This window comes from Pocillopora damicornis, chromosome 3 (assembly GCF_964200805.1).
Source record: "Pocillopora damicornis chromosome 3, jaPocDami1.2, whole genome shotgun sequence".
In the NCBI taxonomy this organism is placed as follows: Eukaryota; Metazoa; Cnidaria; class Anthozoa; order Scleractinia; family Pocilloporidae; genus Pocillopora; species Pocillopora damicornis.
Genome location: NC_142672.1, coordinates 24,382,494 through 24,396,649, shown reverse-complemented (window position 1 = coordinate 24,396,649; position 14,156 = coordinate 24,382,494). Strand labels below are relative to the sequence as shown.

The following is a 14,156-nucleotide window of genomic DNA, read 5'->3' as shown; positions in this document are numbered from 1 at the left end:
GATGTCATAAAGGAAAAAACCTGACTGTTGTTTAGACTTTAGTTTCTGCCAATCATTTCCTCACTTCGGTTCTCCGTGATTAAAAAAGCGCAGTTACAAATCTGGATTGAAAAGGCTACCTCAGAGATCACCAGAGAACATAACTTTGTAATTTTGAACACGACAGTTCCTTCTTATCACGACTTTCTCCAAGTAAGGGTGTGAGTGGGAACCTACGAGACCTATTTGGGAATATACCAACATCTAGGGAAGGAAACTACCAAAACAGCCAGAAATTGCTGACGCTTTTTTAAAGGGTGTGATGAATGAAATACGGTTAAGCCAAACACCCCTTTAATCATATGTGTAAATGATAGGTTTCCAGCCATAAAATTCCCACCTTTGGAGCAAAAATCAACAGCATCGTCGAAGAAGTACTCATGATCAGGCACATGGATAAAATAGCATAGGAGGCGTTATAGTACTCAGATCCTTCTAATGTCAGCGACACACAAATAGATTGTTCCATTCTCTGTCAGGATCAGAGGGCGGTTCAGTTCATTTGTCATCTTGTCTCAAATGTGCGATTGCGTGAGCTGTCACGTCATTCATGTTGTAACATCGTTGGAAAGAAACTTTATTATGCGACCCTTGGCTTAGTCAAGCAGCTGAGCAGTTAATAAAATAATTAATCATACCACACAAAAAAACCATAGAGAAATGAGTAACACTTAGTCAACACCCAAGAATTTAATGATACGGGTTTTTTCTGCCCCTTATCGTTATTAATTACTTATCATTCATTCTGTACATATTTTTTCATGAACCAAAATTTGCTGGAATTCTTTACTCAATGCCATTAGGGAGTTTTGTGCTTCGGAAGAAATATGCGCTTTAGCACAATTGTTTTGAGTTAATTTTTTTTTTATCTCTGGCCATGGAACTATGAGATTGCCGTCACCTTTGGTTGTTGACAGTGTTATTCATTTCTTTTATACTGACCTGTCTTTACTAAAACGTAGTTAAACGGAAGGAAGTCGTTACTGTGACTAGTGTACGTTACTCGTGGAAAACTTTGAAAACTCCTAAAATTAATTATATCATCAAAAACTTCAACGGGTCTATGCCAATTGAGAAAATCATCACCCATCGAAAAGGCACTTTTAATATTATGTGATGGACTAAGAAAAAAACAAAATGATGAAGATTGGGATCGGCCGGTATTAACCGTAGGGATTTCGGGATCGAGAGAAAATTTTAGTCGGGATCGCGGGATTAAAGAACCCTTTTGGGAACCTTTTATGGAGGCATCAGACTTTGAAAATGCACCAAGCAAGGAGGAAATTTGTAGATTGAATAAACCTTAGCAAATATCGTATTAAAACTTTGATTCCCACAGAGAATACATGCACAAAGTTATACTTACAAGTTGCTTCCATTTCACCGGGGTAGACTATTATCCTGCACTGATCATGATATCATGTGACATGTTTACAAGTATATCATTATCGATATTAAGAGTCAGCGGCATTTTGCATGGATTCTGCAGAGCTTGTAACATATCAGATGTCAGTCAGCATATCATAGAAACGATTTTAAATATAATTCCTATGAAATGTATACCTCAGTATCAAATTTTCCAGGTAACAGATTTTCTGTAGAAAAAACAAAAATAGCAAGGCTGCAAATATTACTTTTCGCTTCAAAAGGCCATATGCCAGACTGCATCACCATTTTGATGATGTTTGCTCTAACAAAACAAAAATGTGGTTTACTGTGACAGGTCATGTCTCCCTTTGATATTTTTCGCCTTATCATTAGACATTTCTCATTGCAATATTTATAATTTATGCATAAAAGAGAAGGGAACTGAATAAATAACAATAACAATAATAATAATAATAATAATAAATTGAGATGATATGCATCATTGAGATTAGTCGTAGAAGAGCAAATTTGGAACAGCTATTGTCTGATGACCCATAGTTATTTGTATTCCTGAACAAGGGATTAACATAAAGCAGTTTCATTACCTTTTAGATTCACGAGTTGGCTTACCGAAGCCTTTTTATCATCAGTGCTATTCAAACAGAGGAAAAGACTGAGAATAGCAAACAAATAAAGTATGTATGTTTCAGCTGTGACAAAACAGGTTTAGAGGGATACATCAAAAAAAGGTCAGTGTTAGGCTGTATACCTTTGTTGCATCGTATTTCACTTGTTTTCGGTCGCGTAATGCGTCCTGGCTGTCACGTCACAAGTGTGTACATTAAAAGAAACCTAAAACTCTACAAACTCGAGTTCTTTCAGTGTGCCCTGATACATTTTTAGAATATCGAAAGAAACTTTACTTTTACAAGGAAACGTACAGACAACGAAGAGCAGAATGAAATAGGAGTGTCACTGTCTGATTCCAACGAGTAACTTGGCGACAAATGCTTATTCGACTGAAACCTGATTGATTATTATTACAATTCCCAGAAACATTTGCATGTTGTTTACCAAGTACGTTGAATTTGTTGGAAAATTTGTCATTGTGAATATATGCTACTAATGAAAGTCACTATATAATCAGCCTGTAGAGCAGGCGTAATTTTGGCGAGCGAGTGCTCAGTATTATTTTCTTAACAAAAATTATAACCGCCATCTTTGATTGTTAATGGCAGCGAAAGGCTGGGGAGAGAAAGAAATTTGTACCAAGGGGGGCGGTCGACGGTCAAAAATAAGAGGGGGATGGGGATACTTTCACTTTTACTACTATGCGGTCGGACAAACGATCGCGAGTTTATAACGTTAGCTCGCACTAATAAGACGCCTGCACTGCAGGCTACTGTATAGTCAATTGATAGCGATAGCTACATGTACATAATCTTGATCAGAGACGTTTATAGCGGAGGTTTTAAGGTAAGAATAGTTTGTGGTTGCTATAGCGTGAATTTGTTCACAAACGCGATCGTTCTTTCTTCTTAGACTACGTAAGATCAAAGATTTGTGGTAACTTTTATGATCAGTCCTTAAACGGTACTGATATCGAAATTGAATGATACTTAACAAATGGAGAAGCCTTGAATATGCTCTTTTCTGTTATAAAGCACGCAAGAAGCGGCTAGAGCACGAAAGAAGTGTAGGAAGTAAAACGATCGTGTCTCTCCGCACTTCTTGAGTCGAATTTGGCCGAAGCAGACAAATCTTCATACGCACCGCCAACAAAATTTGTCCCGGGTAAAATTTAGGCGAAATCGACTTAGTAAACAAAATCGTGATAATCCTCTCAATCATTTATCGTATAACCTACGACAAGCGTGTAATTGAACTGTTATCTGTTTACTGAATCCTGGAAATTAGAAGTGGAATCCTTCGGCAACTATGCTGGCTGGTCTTATAAACAGATCAGGCGCTGACAGAATTTGTCGGCTTTGAAATTTTTTATGTGGATGCAACAGACGAAACAAAAATTTGTCATGACAAAATTTATCCTTTGATTTTGTCGAAACAATTCTAGTTTTGTCCCTCAGTGTGGAAAGGCCCTTAGACTAAGGCTGTCAAGAATGTCAAACCATCAAAGTTCACAAAAATCTGCAATAGTTCACAAACTGAAATTGTTTGGCAAGTCGAATTTAAATGTGTTTGTTTTTTATTACCGTACTAAAGATTGCAATCTAACTAAGCGTGAAAACCTTATAAACCTTAATAACTTAAACTACGGCGCTTGACATGTTTACAAACCCTTGTTTGGTTCTTCTGTTGCTACTTGGCAGCTTGCTTGTTCCAAATTTCACTTTTCATTAATGACAAAACGCTAGAGAGAAGTCGAGGAAAAGGTCAGACATGGTACAATTTAGCAGATGGTGTGACAGCTTTAGCTCAGCTCTATGCTTTGTGCTCTGATAGAGCACTCTCTTTCAACCAATGACAGTGCATATTATATCCAAACTATATTATTAATAAAATTTAACATGTATGCATTACAAGCACATGATTTTCTTCATACATATTTGTTTTTGTCCAAACAATCAAGTTCCACCTGATTCAATCAATAGCTGAGAGATGTTCAGACTCAGAGATAAACTGTGACTTATTATCATGCTCTTCAGCTCCTTCCCTGATTTTGAATTTGTTTCTTTGGATTTTTGTCAGCGAACTCTATAGCAAATAACTTAAGCCGCAAGTTGGGATTGTTATAGCTAAGATATAGTTTGGATCACATTTATTCATCAATTGATTATTGTTAGGTCTGATGATATCTTCAAATTACTGTTCATGCAAGGTTCATAATCCAACAACACTGAGTCCAATCCCACGTGTTATTTATTTTCCTGCATTGTATGCATTTTCTTTATTTTTGTTTGCACAGCCTCTAGTCACCATTTTGAAAAATTATACTTAATGACCAAGCACTGTTTGCAGAGACTCAAATTAAATCGCCCTTGAGGTGGTTTTAATTTTTTGGAAGCTGATCCACAAATTTTCTTACAACCAAGCTATGTTAAAGCACAGGGGAAGTCATTAAGTTCCTTTATTCCCTTACTAAAACTACATATGTGTGACACTGGTGTATCTGTTGGATATTTATATGATTAATATTGCATTTATGTGACAAATATGCGACATGATTGCAAATACATGTGACATATATATGACATGACATACAGTATATGTTGGATATGTAACTATGTAGGGAATATATGTGACATATATTATGTAGTTCTGGTAAGGGTTCACAGCCAGCTGGTTGCAATTTCACATTCTGCTCACATGATATGTATTTCCAGTTTTCTATGTATTGCAAGGTGCAAATACTTATGATTTATGGCCAATACTGTAAAAACCCGTAGATAAGCCGCACCCTCAATTTAGCAGCTCAAATTTTGGAAAAAAAAGTTTTTGGAAAGAAATCAAAGGGCAAGTCTTGAGAAGTCTTCTTCATCCACTGTACATTGAATGTAAACTCACAATTAACATTGCAACAGAAAATACTTCAAAGTCTTACCCACAATTTTAACACTTTAATATAATGAACATTGTTGACATATGATTGATCTTTTTCTGGTATTTGTTGACAGCAATTTCCTCATTCAACACAGTTATTCCATAGATTTTTGCATTACAACAAGAACGTGAGCTGAACCTTCAAAGCTTAGTAACCAGGCATTAAATTGGATGCAAAAATGGACATTGGTATTGACATTCATGACACCTTTTTCAAATGTTACTGTAGATAAGCCATACCCCCAATTTCTAGCAAAAATTTTTTGGAAAAAAGATGCAGCTCACCTGCGGGTTTTTACAATATATTCAAACCTATATACCTATATACAGAAATGAATTAATGCCTGCAGTTGCATTAAATCTTGATTAAATTGGCAGTATTATATTATGGTGGCTAATTTTTTTGTCCAGACAAAAAGATTGTAAATTCAATTACATGTTAATATTTTGCTTAGGGTCATTCCTCAGTACTGCATTGCACATTTTCAATGTGTATAATTTCACATGTAACTATGGTGTATGTGTCATAAGAATGGTGCCTTTTTTCTCCATCAGAGCTCAGCAGAGAAGTAAATTGTCATTTTCTTACAAATGAACTTGGAGACCTACAGTGTACCATTTTTCTCCTTCTTGAAATTGGGAAATTATTTTCTTTCTGTCAAACAATTATAAACCAATTCTTAGTGAAGGAAAAGGAAAAATTTTCTGAAATGCCAATATAGCAAATACTCACAAATGCAATAATTGTCATGATATGAATTGGAATGATTTGGATATCTAGAAGGTATTGCTGGATGGCTTTAAGTCTTTGATGTATTTTATCAATTGCATTGTATGTATTGTTTCTTTTACAGAAGCTGATCAGCATTGTTATAAGTTAGGATAAAAGCAAGCACTTTCCAGAACATTCATGGTCCACCAAAGATTTACCATGATAAACCTCTGAAGTAATTTCCTGGAGCAGTTGCAATTCAGACAGAACAACAGGGTGAGATATCTTTTTTTCTTTTTTGTAACAGTTAAATCTGCTCAAAGAGATGGAGGTGGCATTGTAGCCTGAGAGACAGAATTGATACTTTTATAATAAAAGTTTTGGTGGGGAAATTTTCTTACTGGTGACAGAAATGCACTGGCATATGATTGTTAGAATTCTGGAGTTAAGATAAAGAGATCTGGGCTCTAGCCTTGGCTAAAGTTATTGTGTTGTGGTCTTGGGTGTTGGCCTAAAGCCAAAAATCTCAAGAAGTGACTTAAAAATATATCTATACATTCTCAAAAGCATCTATAAATCTCATTTTTTCCCTAAAAACCTCAAATTTTTTTCTAAAAGTCCTGACTTACATGTATCTCCTATTTGTTTTAGAAATAATCACAAAATTTGGATAAAATTCAAGATTCCTGTGGCAAAATTGCATGAAAATAAGTTCAAACTGACTCAAAATGATATTTTATTCACCAGACAATCTAAGTGGTTAGTCTCTTTACTGGTGGTAAATGTATGTTTCTCTCAAACAATCAATAACAGCAACCACTGACTAGTAACATTTCTGTGGAAGGAGCCTACAGTGTATTTGGAAATGCTGGAAGAAGCTTCTATGAAACATTAAAATTTTTTTTGTTATGAGCTGTATTTGTTTTTTAACATTATCATGACTTTCTACTTATTGGCCAAGCTTTAAAACCAAGATCTTGTAGAACTGTTCTTCAGACCCATTCACTCATTAAATTGAACTCCATCCCTAGCTACAGGTGACAGTAAAATACCCCAGGGTTTCATATGTTGGAGCTTTGAACTGATTAGTGCATTAAAATCCAAACAAAACTACACCTTTTGAAATGGTATTTGATTCACATTTCTTTAGAGTATTAACTCTTTAACCCCTATGAGTGGCCAAGACAGAATTTTTCCCTACGATATCAATACAATATCAACTAGATAAGTGATGAGAATAAAGACAAATATCAATTTGGGGATAACTAGTTGATCCAATGCTAAATTCACTGAACTAACATCATAAGAATTGTATGGTTGACAATAAGGAGAATTGCAAATTTGAGTTGGGAGTTCAAGTGTTAGAGTAATCCTATGATAAATTCCTGGTAGAAATAAATGCAACCCCTTATGAACTTGCAGTTTATGTCACAGCAAATTTGTTGTTTTATACATGAAAGTTTGTTGGTTAAAGTTTCATGAATTGTCTCTGTAGCAGATGTTCTTAAAGCGAAGTGGGCTCACCAAGTCATCAATGGTATATCAAGGTATGCAGATGGAACTGAAGCAAACCAAAATTGAGAAACATATGCAAGTGCATGGCAGCCTCTGCTGACAACATTCCAAAGATCTACGTTGTTTCTAAAGATAGGTCACATTATGAAGGTAAAACAGATCAGCATTAATTTTTTATACATCTGGATACTATTCTCCCATCCATTCTCCCCCACCCCCCTTTCTTCAATAACGTGAACATGTAAATGGACATTTCACATAACTGAGTCATTACAAAAAATTTAAATTTTTGGAAAACATACACTTATGGTAGCTTAATGTGAAATTGGCCAGAAATTGGAAATGAATAAAATGGAAACTGTTGAGAAAATGATTTATGTTGTATTATTCAAAGTTATTTAATGAACTTGGACAATACTTTATGTTTCGTTGGAGCAAATTCGTGTTGGGAAGAAGTTTAGTCTCCATGCACACTGATGGAAGACCCGAGTCGAGTAACTGTTCCTTTGATGTGGGGAAGAGAACATCTTATAAAGCTATTAGTTTTTGCTTCCATTTTAACGGTCTATGCAGTATTCCCACTAGAATTTCGACCTGCATTAATATCCTTTAGAGTATAGCCACCTTGCGCACCATTTATCACTGGTAGTATATCACTAATGTTAACAATACAATTACATACAAGTATAGTGCCTACCTTCTCAGACACCATGCTTTTTGGCCACTGTATCTCCTATGCACGTTTTTGACAGTGCCTCGAAACTGGAAAAGTGTCGCTTCATTTGTCAGTCACCAAATCAAAGCGAAGGAAGATCATTTGATGCGTTTGTAAATTTTAATGTAGTTTTCTGTTAGCGCAAAATTCAGTAAAGAAACTTATCTTTGAAACGTTTCTCAGTTTTGTCGTAGCCTTAAGTCCACTCACTGCTTTGTTGGATTTTTACATGGTTTTTGGAGGAGTGTATTCCGGAGCGGGATTGTAGAAAACACTCCGGAAACCAAATTAAAATCCAGCTTAGCAGTTAAGGTCCCAAGAAAGATTACAAAGAAATACCTTCTCGAGGTCCTTGTCACAATAGGCTTTTCACAGTTGCTACATGAGATTACTTTAATTTATGTGCTCACTGAACATTAATTCTGTACGTGTTTTAGAATTTCGAGGGAAGAAAATAAATTGGTTTTATTTTCTAACTTTTTTGAGCTGTCACAGATGCAATCCCCGACTACATACAGGCGAGAGGATCAGTGGCACTGGAAGCATACAGGCGAGCACTGAAGACAGGCGAAGCTTTCGATAAAAGTACCAAACTTGTGGTGGTTGGTCAGGACCGTGTAGTCAAAACAAGTATAGGAAGGTACCTCGATTCTGTCAAGAACGCAGGAAAAGGGGCATGGAGGAAACCAGTCCCACTCGAACACACAAGTGCACTTGACCACAAGTGCGCAGAAGTGGGTGCACAGGAGTTACTCGGCAGCTCCAAGGAACGATCAGATAAGGCTCAACTGTTAACTAATGTAGAAAAGAAGACGAGAGGCACAGAAAAAGGTGATGTTCCGCATGAAAAGAAAAAAGCCATATGCTTTGGTAGAATACAATTAAAAAATAATAGGGAAATGCGTAAGAAAAAGAAAGACGAAAAAAAGATCTTGCTAGCGCCTGGAGTCAATCCCTCGACTTTTCGCTTATTTGCATGGCGCCAATTTTTTAACGTCAACGTGTCATTTTGAATGCGTAAAGCCCGCAAAGTTTCTACCCATACACTCGCGTGAAACCATGCAATATTAGAAAGTTCTTTTTGCACAGGTTGCTAAAGGAGTGAGCGAGTGTTTATTTCGAGTGAGGCGAAGCTTTCGTAAATTTTTGGTTCTTAAACACAAAATAAAAATTCAGTCACTTATATTAGCATTACGATTGCTTTAAACAACCGGTCCTGGATCATATTAAGTTTGACTGGTGTTTTTCTGTATGTTGCACCTGAACAGCATGTTTAAGAAACGTAGAAACTGATTAAAAAATATAAATATTAGTTTTCCAGGAGGTCAAAAGTGAGCGAAAACCAGAAGAAGTACCCACGAAAGTCCTTTCCCTTATGGAGCGTAGCCTCAACGGAAACGATACCTCCGACAATGAGGATATATGGTTTTTTCCTGGGGATTTCGCTAGCCAGGAAGTATACCATGCCATTCATCCCGTTTTCCTACCGCAAGAAGCCATATATGTCCTAGAGTCAGATCTTACCAAGAAGTTAAGTGCTCCTGCCCAATGTCCGATAGGACCGGCTAATCACGATGAAAGAGTGGTAAACTCGCCTTACATCCAGGACACTAATCTCGATCACATGATGAGATGGCTGGACTTGGTACAGTCTTTGGGACGGCCAGAGTTTCAGAGAAATTCGGCAAATACTGTAGATGCTTTGCCGCCTGTGGTGCTTGTGGGTACAAAGGCTAATAGAGTAAAGGATCCTCTCAAGAAAATGAAATCTGTGAGGAGAACCATTTGTAGCATGGCTCCTCCAGCAACCTTACACCATATTTCAAAAGAATCATTCTTCATAGGCAACACAAATCCAGACAGAGAAGAAGATCCAGAGATCGTTTCTTTGAGTAAGTATTTATTTTATCTGGCTGGAAAAATGCCACATATCTGCAAGGTAATCCCTAAGCAGTGGCTCCGTGTGGAACAAAAAGTTGAGGAAATGGTGAAAAAAGGGAAGCTTTATGTTGGCAAGAAGTGTTTTGCAGAGGATATTTCTGGAGGCATTTGCCAGTTTAATGACACAAATGACGTCGAAGAATTGTTACACTTTTTACAAGCTCGTGGAAGAGTTATCTACCAAGATCTCCCTGAAAATCCAGATGGTTTGGTCGTACTGTATCCGCAGTGGTTAATTCAAACACTATGTAAGATAATTACGGTGAGTCCACCATGGGAAAACGACTTTATCATCGACAAAGATTACGAGAAAGTTAAAAAAGAGGGACTGCTTTCGCAGCAGTTGCTAAATCTAGCGTTTGAACACCTTAAATTGAATGATATAAGGGATTCACTGATTCATATCATGGAAAGCTTTGGTGTCATATGCAACTCTAAGAACCAGAAGGGGGAAGATTACCCTTATTTTGTTCCATGTTTGTTAGGATCACCGAGGAAGAATGCGAGGGGCACAAACATGCGCAATGGGCCTTTGCCTGTATTTCTCACATTTAACACCAACTACATTCCAAGCGGGCTGTTTTGGAGACTGGTTGTACATTTTTGGGAATGGGCCTTACAATTATGTGACTCCAGTATAACCCCCTCGTTGTTTGCATACACCGTCAGATTCAATGTCAGTGAAGTGTACCACCTCACTATAGAGTGTCACAAAACTGTGATCGAGTTGAAAATCTGGACACTGCAAGACTCGGACAAAACGGAAGAGAAAAGAATTTGCGAAGAATTATTGAGGTAAGCCACAATCATGGCATTATTTTGTTTCAATAATTACTGTTGAAACTATATTAAATGGAATACCATATTCAAAGAAATTGATGAAATACTGTCACGTTGCTGTAAATAAAGGGAAACCTAAAGGTCCCCTTTAATTTTCTTGACTTTTTAAATCGTTCTGATACCTGTGACAGTTTTTTTTATATTTAAGACCTTTTTGGGTGCCATTTTTTTCGATCAGGTGGGATGCCTTCAGGTAAACGTACGTTACAATGAGTCATGCTTGCGTTATTCGCGTTGTTGATGTCCTTGTTGCTATGTTTGTTTATTGCAGTCTTCTGGAGCGTTGCAAGACTAGGCTAAGCATCACCTGTCCGTGGTTACGATCAGTCACGAGGGAATTGTCTGTGAAATGCCCGTTGTGTGAACCTTGTCCAGATAAGTATCGTGACGGAACTAATATTTGCTTATTGCACAAAAAGGAAGGCTGCTCTCATTTTGACTGTGGCCACTATATTCCGCTAAGAAGCTTTGGCCTGAGCTGTGAACACTCTGTTGATGATGTTCCCGACTATCCTGCAGAAAAACTGGATCCTTGGGTTCAGGTAAGAAAAAAAAAAGTTAATTCAATTTACGTAGAGCGAATCAAGAGAATTTGAAACTCACGGTTGGCAGATAGCTCTTTCGCACACAACAGTTTCGTAGGATGTTCGATTCCCATCAAAACCTACATTTGTCCAGGGTTTATCTTTTACAAATACCTCAAAAGTTCTTCCAGCTCCAATTATCTTTCTCTAATTAATAAATTTGTGTGATTACCAGAAAAGGTAAAAAAAGAAACAAACACAAATAAAAAGGAGAGAAAGGTAGAGACATTTGAAATAATCTTTCTTGTGCCAAACACAGGATTCGCCTTATGTTTTAGGCAGTTTGTCTTAAACGATGCGAGCGTTTAGAAGAAATACTTATACTCCCTTTTATTACTATTATCGCGTTTTCTAAATATCAAGTATTAGAATCAGCTAACTGTGAACTGCAGCCCTTTGAGTGACTATATTTGAGGGAGCTACATTTTTGTAGCCTAATGTTTTCCTAAGTTTCCTACTTTTTGATTTTAGCTACAATGTTTCTTTCATTTCCAAATGTGTAGGCCTGAAAAGAGGAGTAGGGAGTTACCTTTACGATGCAAGACGTCCATTTCCACATCTGATAATCATTACATACTTTTTTTTTCAACCATTCGCCTTAATAGACGTGGTATCCAAAAACTTACTCCATAGGAGATCACATAAAGGGTAGTCAGTTGGGTTATTGAAGTATACGTTATAAATTATTTTTACTCGTATACTTATCTATCGATTTATTCTATCAACTGCCAACTGTAAGCGTAATGTTGCCACTAATTCCTCCTACTTTTTAGGCTTTGGAATCCATTGAACGTAAGAAACGAACTGGTAAGTTTTTTTCATCAGAAAAAGAATTTTTCGATTAATTGCTGAGTCAATGTCAGTTTGCTGGAATGCAACTTGCCCGCCAAGTAGAATGCAGAGATACAGGAAATACTGTGTGAAAGTAGAGGAGTTCAGTTGTCACCAACCGCTTCTTGTGGGGAAAGCGGTGCATGACATTTCAAAAGGAGACCAGAAGGTACAAAGTAGACTCCATGAAAGTGACCTCGTGGTTCAGCTCCTTGTTTCTCTGCCACAGTTGTTCATTGATGTTTAACTGTTATTTTTATACTCACAATTACCGTTGCAAACTTCCTTTATAACGACTTTGTCTTTCTACACTGGCTATTATTTTACAAAAAGTATAGTTTTTTGCAAGTTTTTTTGCTAGAATTTTTAAAAAAATACGAATGATTGGTCACCAAACTCACAAAAAAAAAATTTAAAAAATGCATTCAGTTTGTATACTTGGGCCTCCTTATCTCGTGTAAAACGATTTATATAACATGTTGGGATGCGTAATGCAATCGCGGGAAATGGCCCTAAACTACGGAAAAACCTGAAAACTTTTCAGCGGATAAGGAATATCGTCAAGGCTGTGTACAAGCTTATCTACTGACAGAAAAATTCTGCTCCAATTAGTTTTTATTGATACTTGCTAAGAATGCGATACAAGTATAGAAGTGCTACAAGTGCCTTTACAAGTTTTTATTTTTAGTGAATGTCTTTTTTTTTCCATAAGTTGTTTGTTGTATGGAAAATATTTTTTTAAGCTTTTCGCTCGATTGCAAACAAGAGATGTAAATGGTAGGTCACCAAAGCCGTTTACGAGGCGATGACAATTTTTCTTCCAGGCAGAAAAACAAGAACAAGATATCTTCCGTTCGCGTATGTGGGCGTGCATATTTCGTGTAAAATGATGCATAGTAGGGATGCATAATGCAATTACACGAAGTGGCCTTGAAACAAATTCCTCAGGAGACGTTTCATGAGGAAAGGAAAAAGCTTCATTGCTACAATTAATCTGTTGGCTCAAAAAATCTGTTCTAATAATTTTTTTTATACATTTGTTGTCATGCAGCTGGTTCTACTGAACATTTGCGTCGGCCAAAGGTGAAACGTCGTAATGAAGATTCGTCTCCGAGTGACGCCTCAACTCCAAAGAAAGGAAAAACTCGTTTCACAGGTAAAATGAGGACATTTCTATGGGCGTATCCGTTAACCCCCCCCCCCCCCCAACTCCATCTTCCCGCCCCCTGCCTTTGCAAAATAAAAATGCGGAATCCAGCAAAATGGCATGAATAGTTGCGATACGTACTACTCTCTCTCCCCTCAATTTGATACTTTGCTGTGATGTGTCTGTTTTTTAGTCAAGCAAGGAGTTCCCACTGACAAAGATTTAGAGTGGCTTTCGCGCAAAATCAAAAATTGGGAGGAACTCGGGCGTCGTCTTGAAATTGAGGATGCAACATTATCGGGGTTTGAAGATGACTATAGGAAAAAGCGTGAAAAAATCTACAACATGTTACTACATTGGAAAGAGAGGGATGGCTCAGCTGCAACATTTACGATCTTACATGATGCACTCTGTCATCCGTTTGTTAATCGTACAGATTTAGCTGAGAAACTTTGCTGTCAACAACATGAATGACTGTTTGCTTCATTTACTCATAAATAGCTTTATTTCTATTTTTACTAATTATTCCACTGTCAAATGAACAAGTATCCCCAATATGGCTACGCTATTACTACGTGAAGTACTAAATCAATAATCTTCCTTTTTCTCATGGGATCGTTTTTCTGTCAGTTGTGCACATGCATCTTTTTATTTTTTAAATGAAAAACTTCAAGTGATAAAGGGTATTGCTAGTTATAACCCACCCATAACTTTTCACGCGATTCTACTGGACTTAACGTCACGTGGTACAAAATCGCCGGATAGTTGTGACGCAATAACCACCATTACGTCGATATTTGTCTAGAGTTTCACTTTTTTATCTTTTTTATTGAACATTGGAGAAGAACGAAGTCATTAAGAAGAGTTCACTGGTAATATTAAAAAGCTGATCTTAAATGCTGG

The 14,156-nt window shown here is 37.0% G+C and overlaps 1 protein-coding gene across 1 annotated transcript; it reads left to right on the top strand.

Moving 5' to 3' along the window:
* The first annotated feature begins 7,180 nt into the window (after positions 1-7,180).
* LOC149048974 (uncharacterized) lies at positions 7,181-14,156 on the top strand. Its single transcript, XM_089201484.1, has 7 exons — positions 7,181-7,345; positions 8,397-8,741; positions 9,224-10,646; positions 10,963-11,233; positions 12,049-12,085; positions 13,197-13,262; positions 13,447-14,156. Exons 1-7 carry the CDS (start codon positions 7,279-7,281, stop codon positions 13,725-13,727), a joined length of 2,490 nt encoding a protein of 829 aa, XP_089057610.1. The 5' UTR covers positions 7,181-7,278; the 3' UTR covers positions 13,728-14,156.

Excerpts from the sequence above, each read along its gene's own strand:
- LOC149048974 (XM_089201484.1), top strand. The coding sequence starts at position 7,279 with ATGGCAGCCTCTGCTGACAACATTCCAAAGATCTACGTTGTTTCTAAA. Across the intron at positions 10,647-10,962 it reads ATTTGCGAAGAATTATTGAG|TCTTCTGGAGCGTTGCAAGA; the intron begins GTAAGCCACAAT and ends TGTTTATTGCAG. Across the intron at positions 12,086-13,196 it reads ACGTAAGAAACGAACTGGTA|GTCGTAATGAAGATTCGTCT; the intron begins AGTTTTTTTCAT and ends CAAAGGTGAAAC.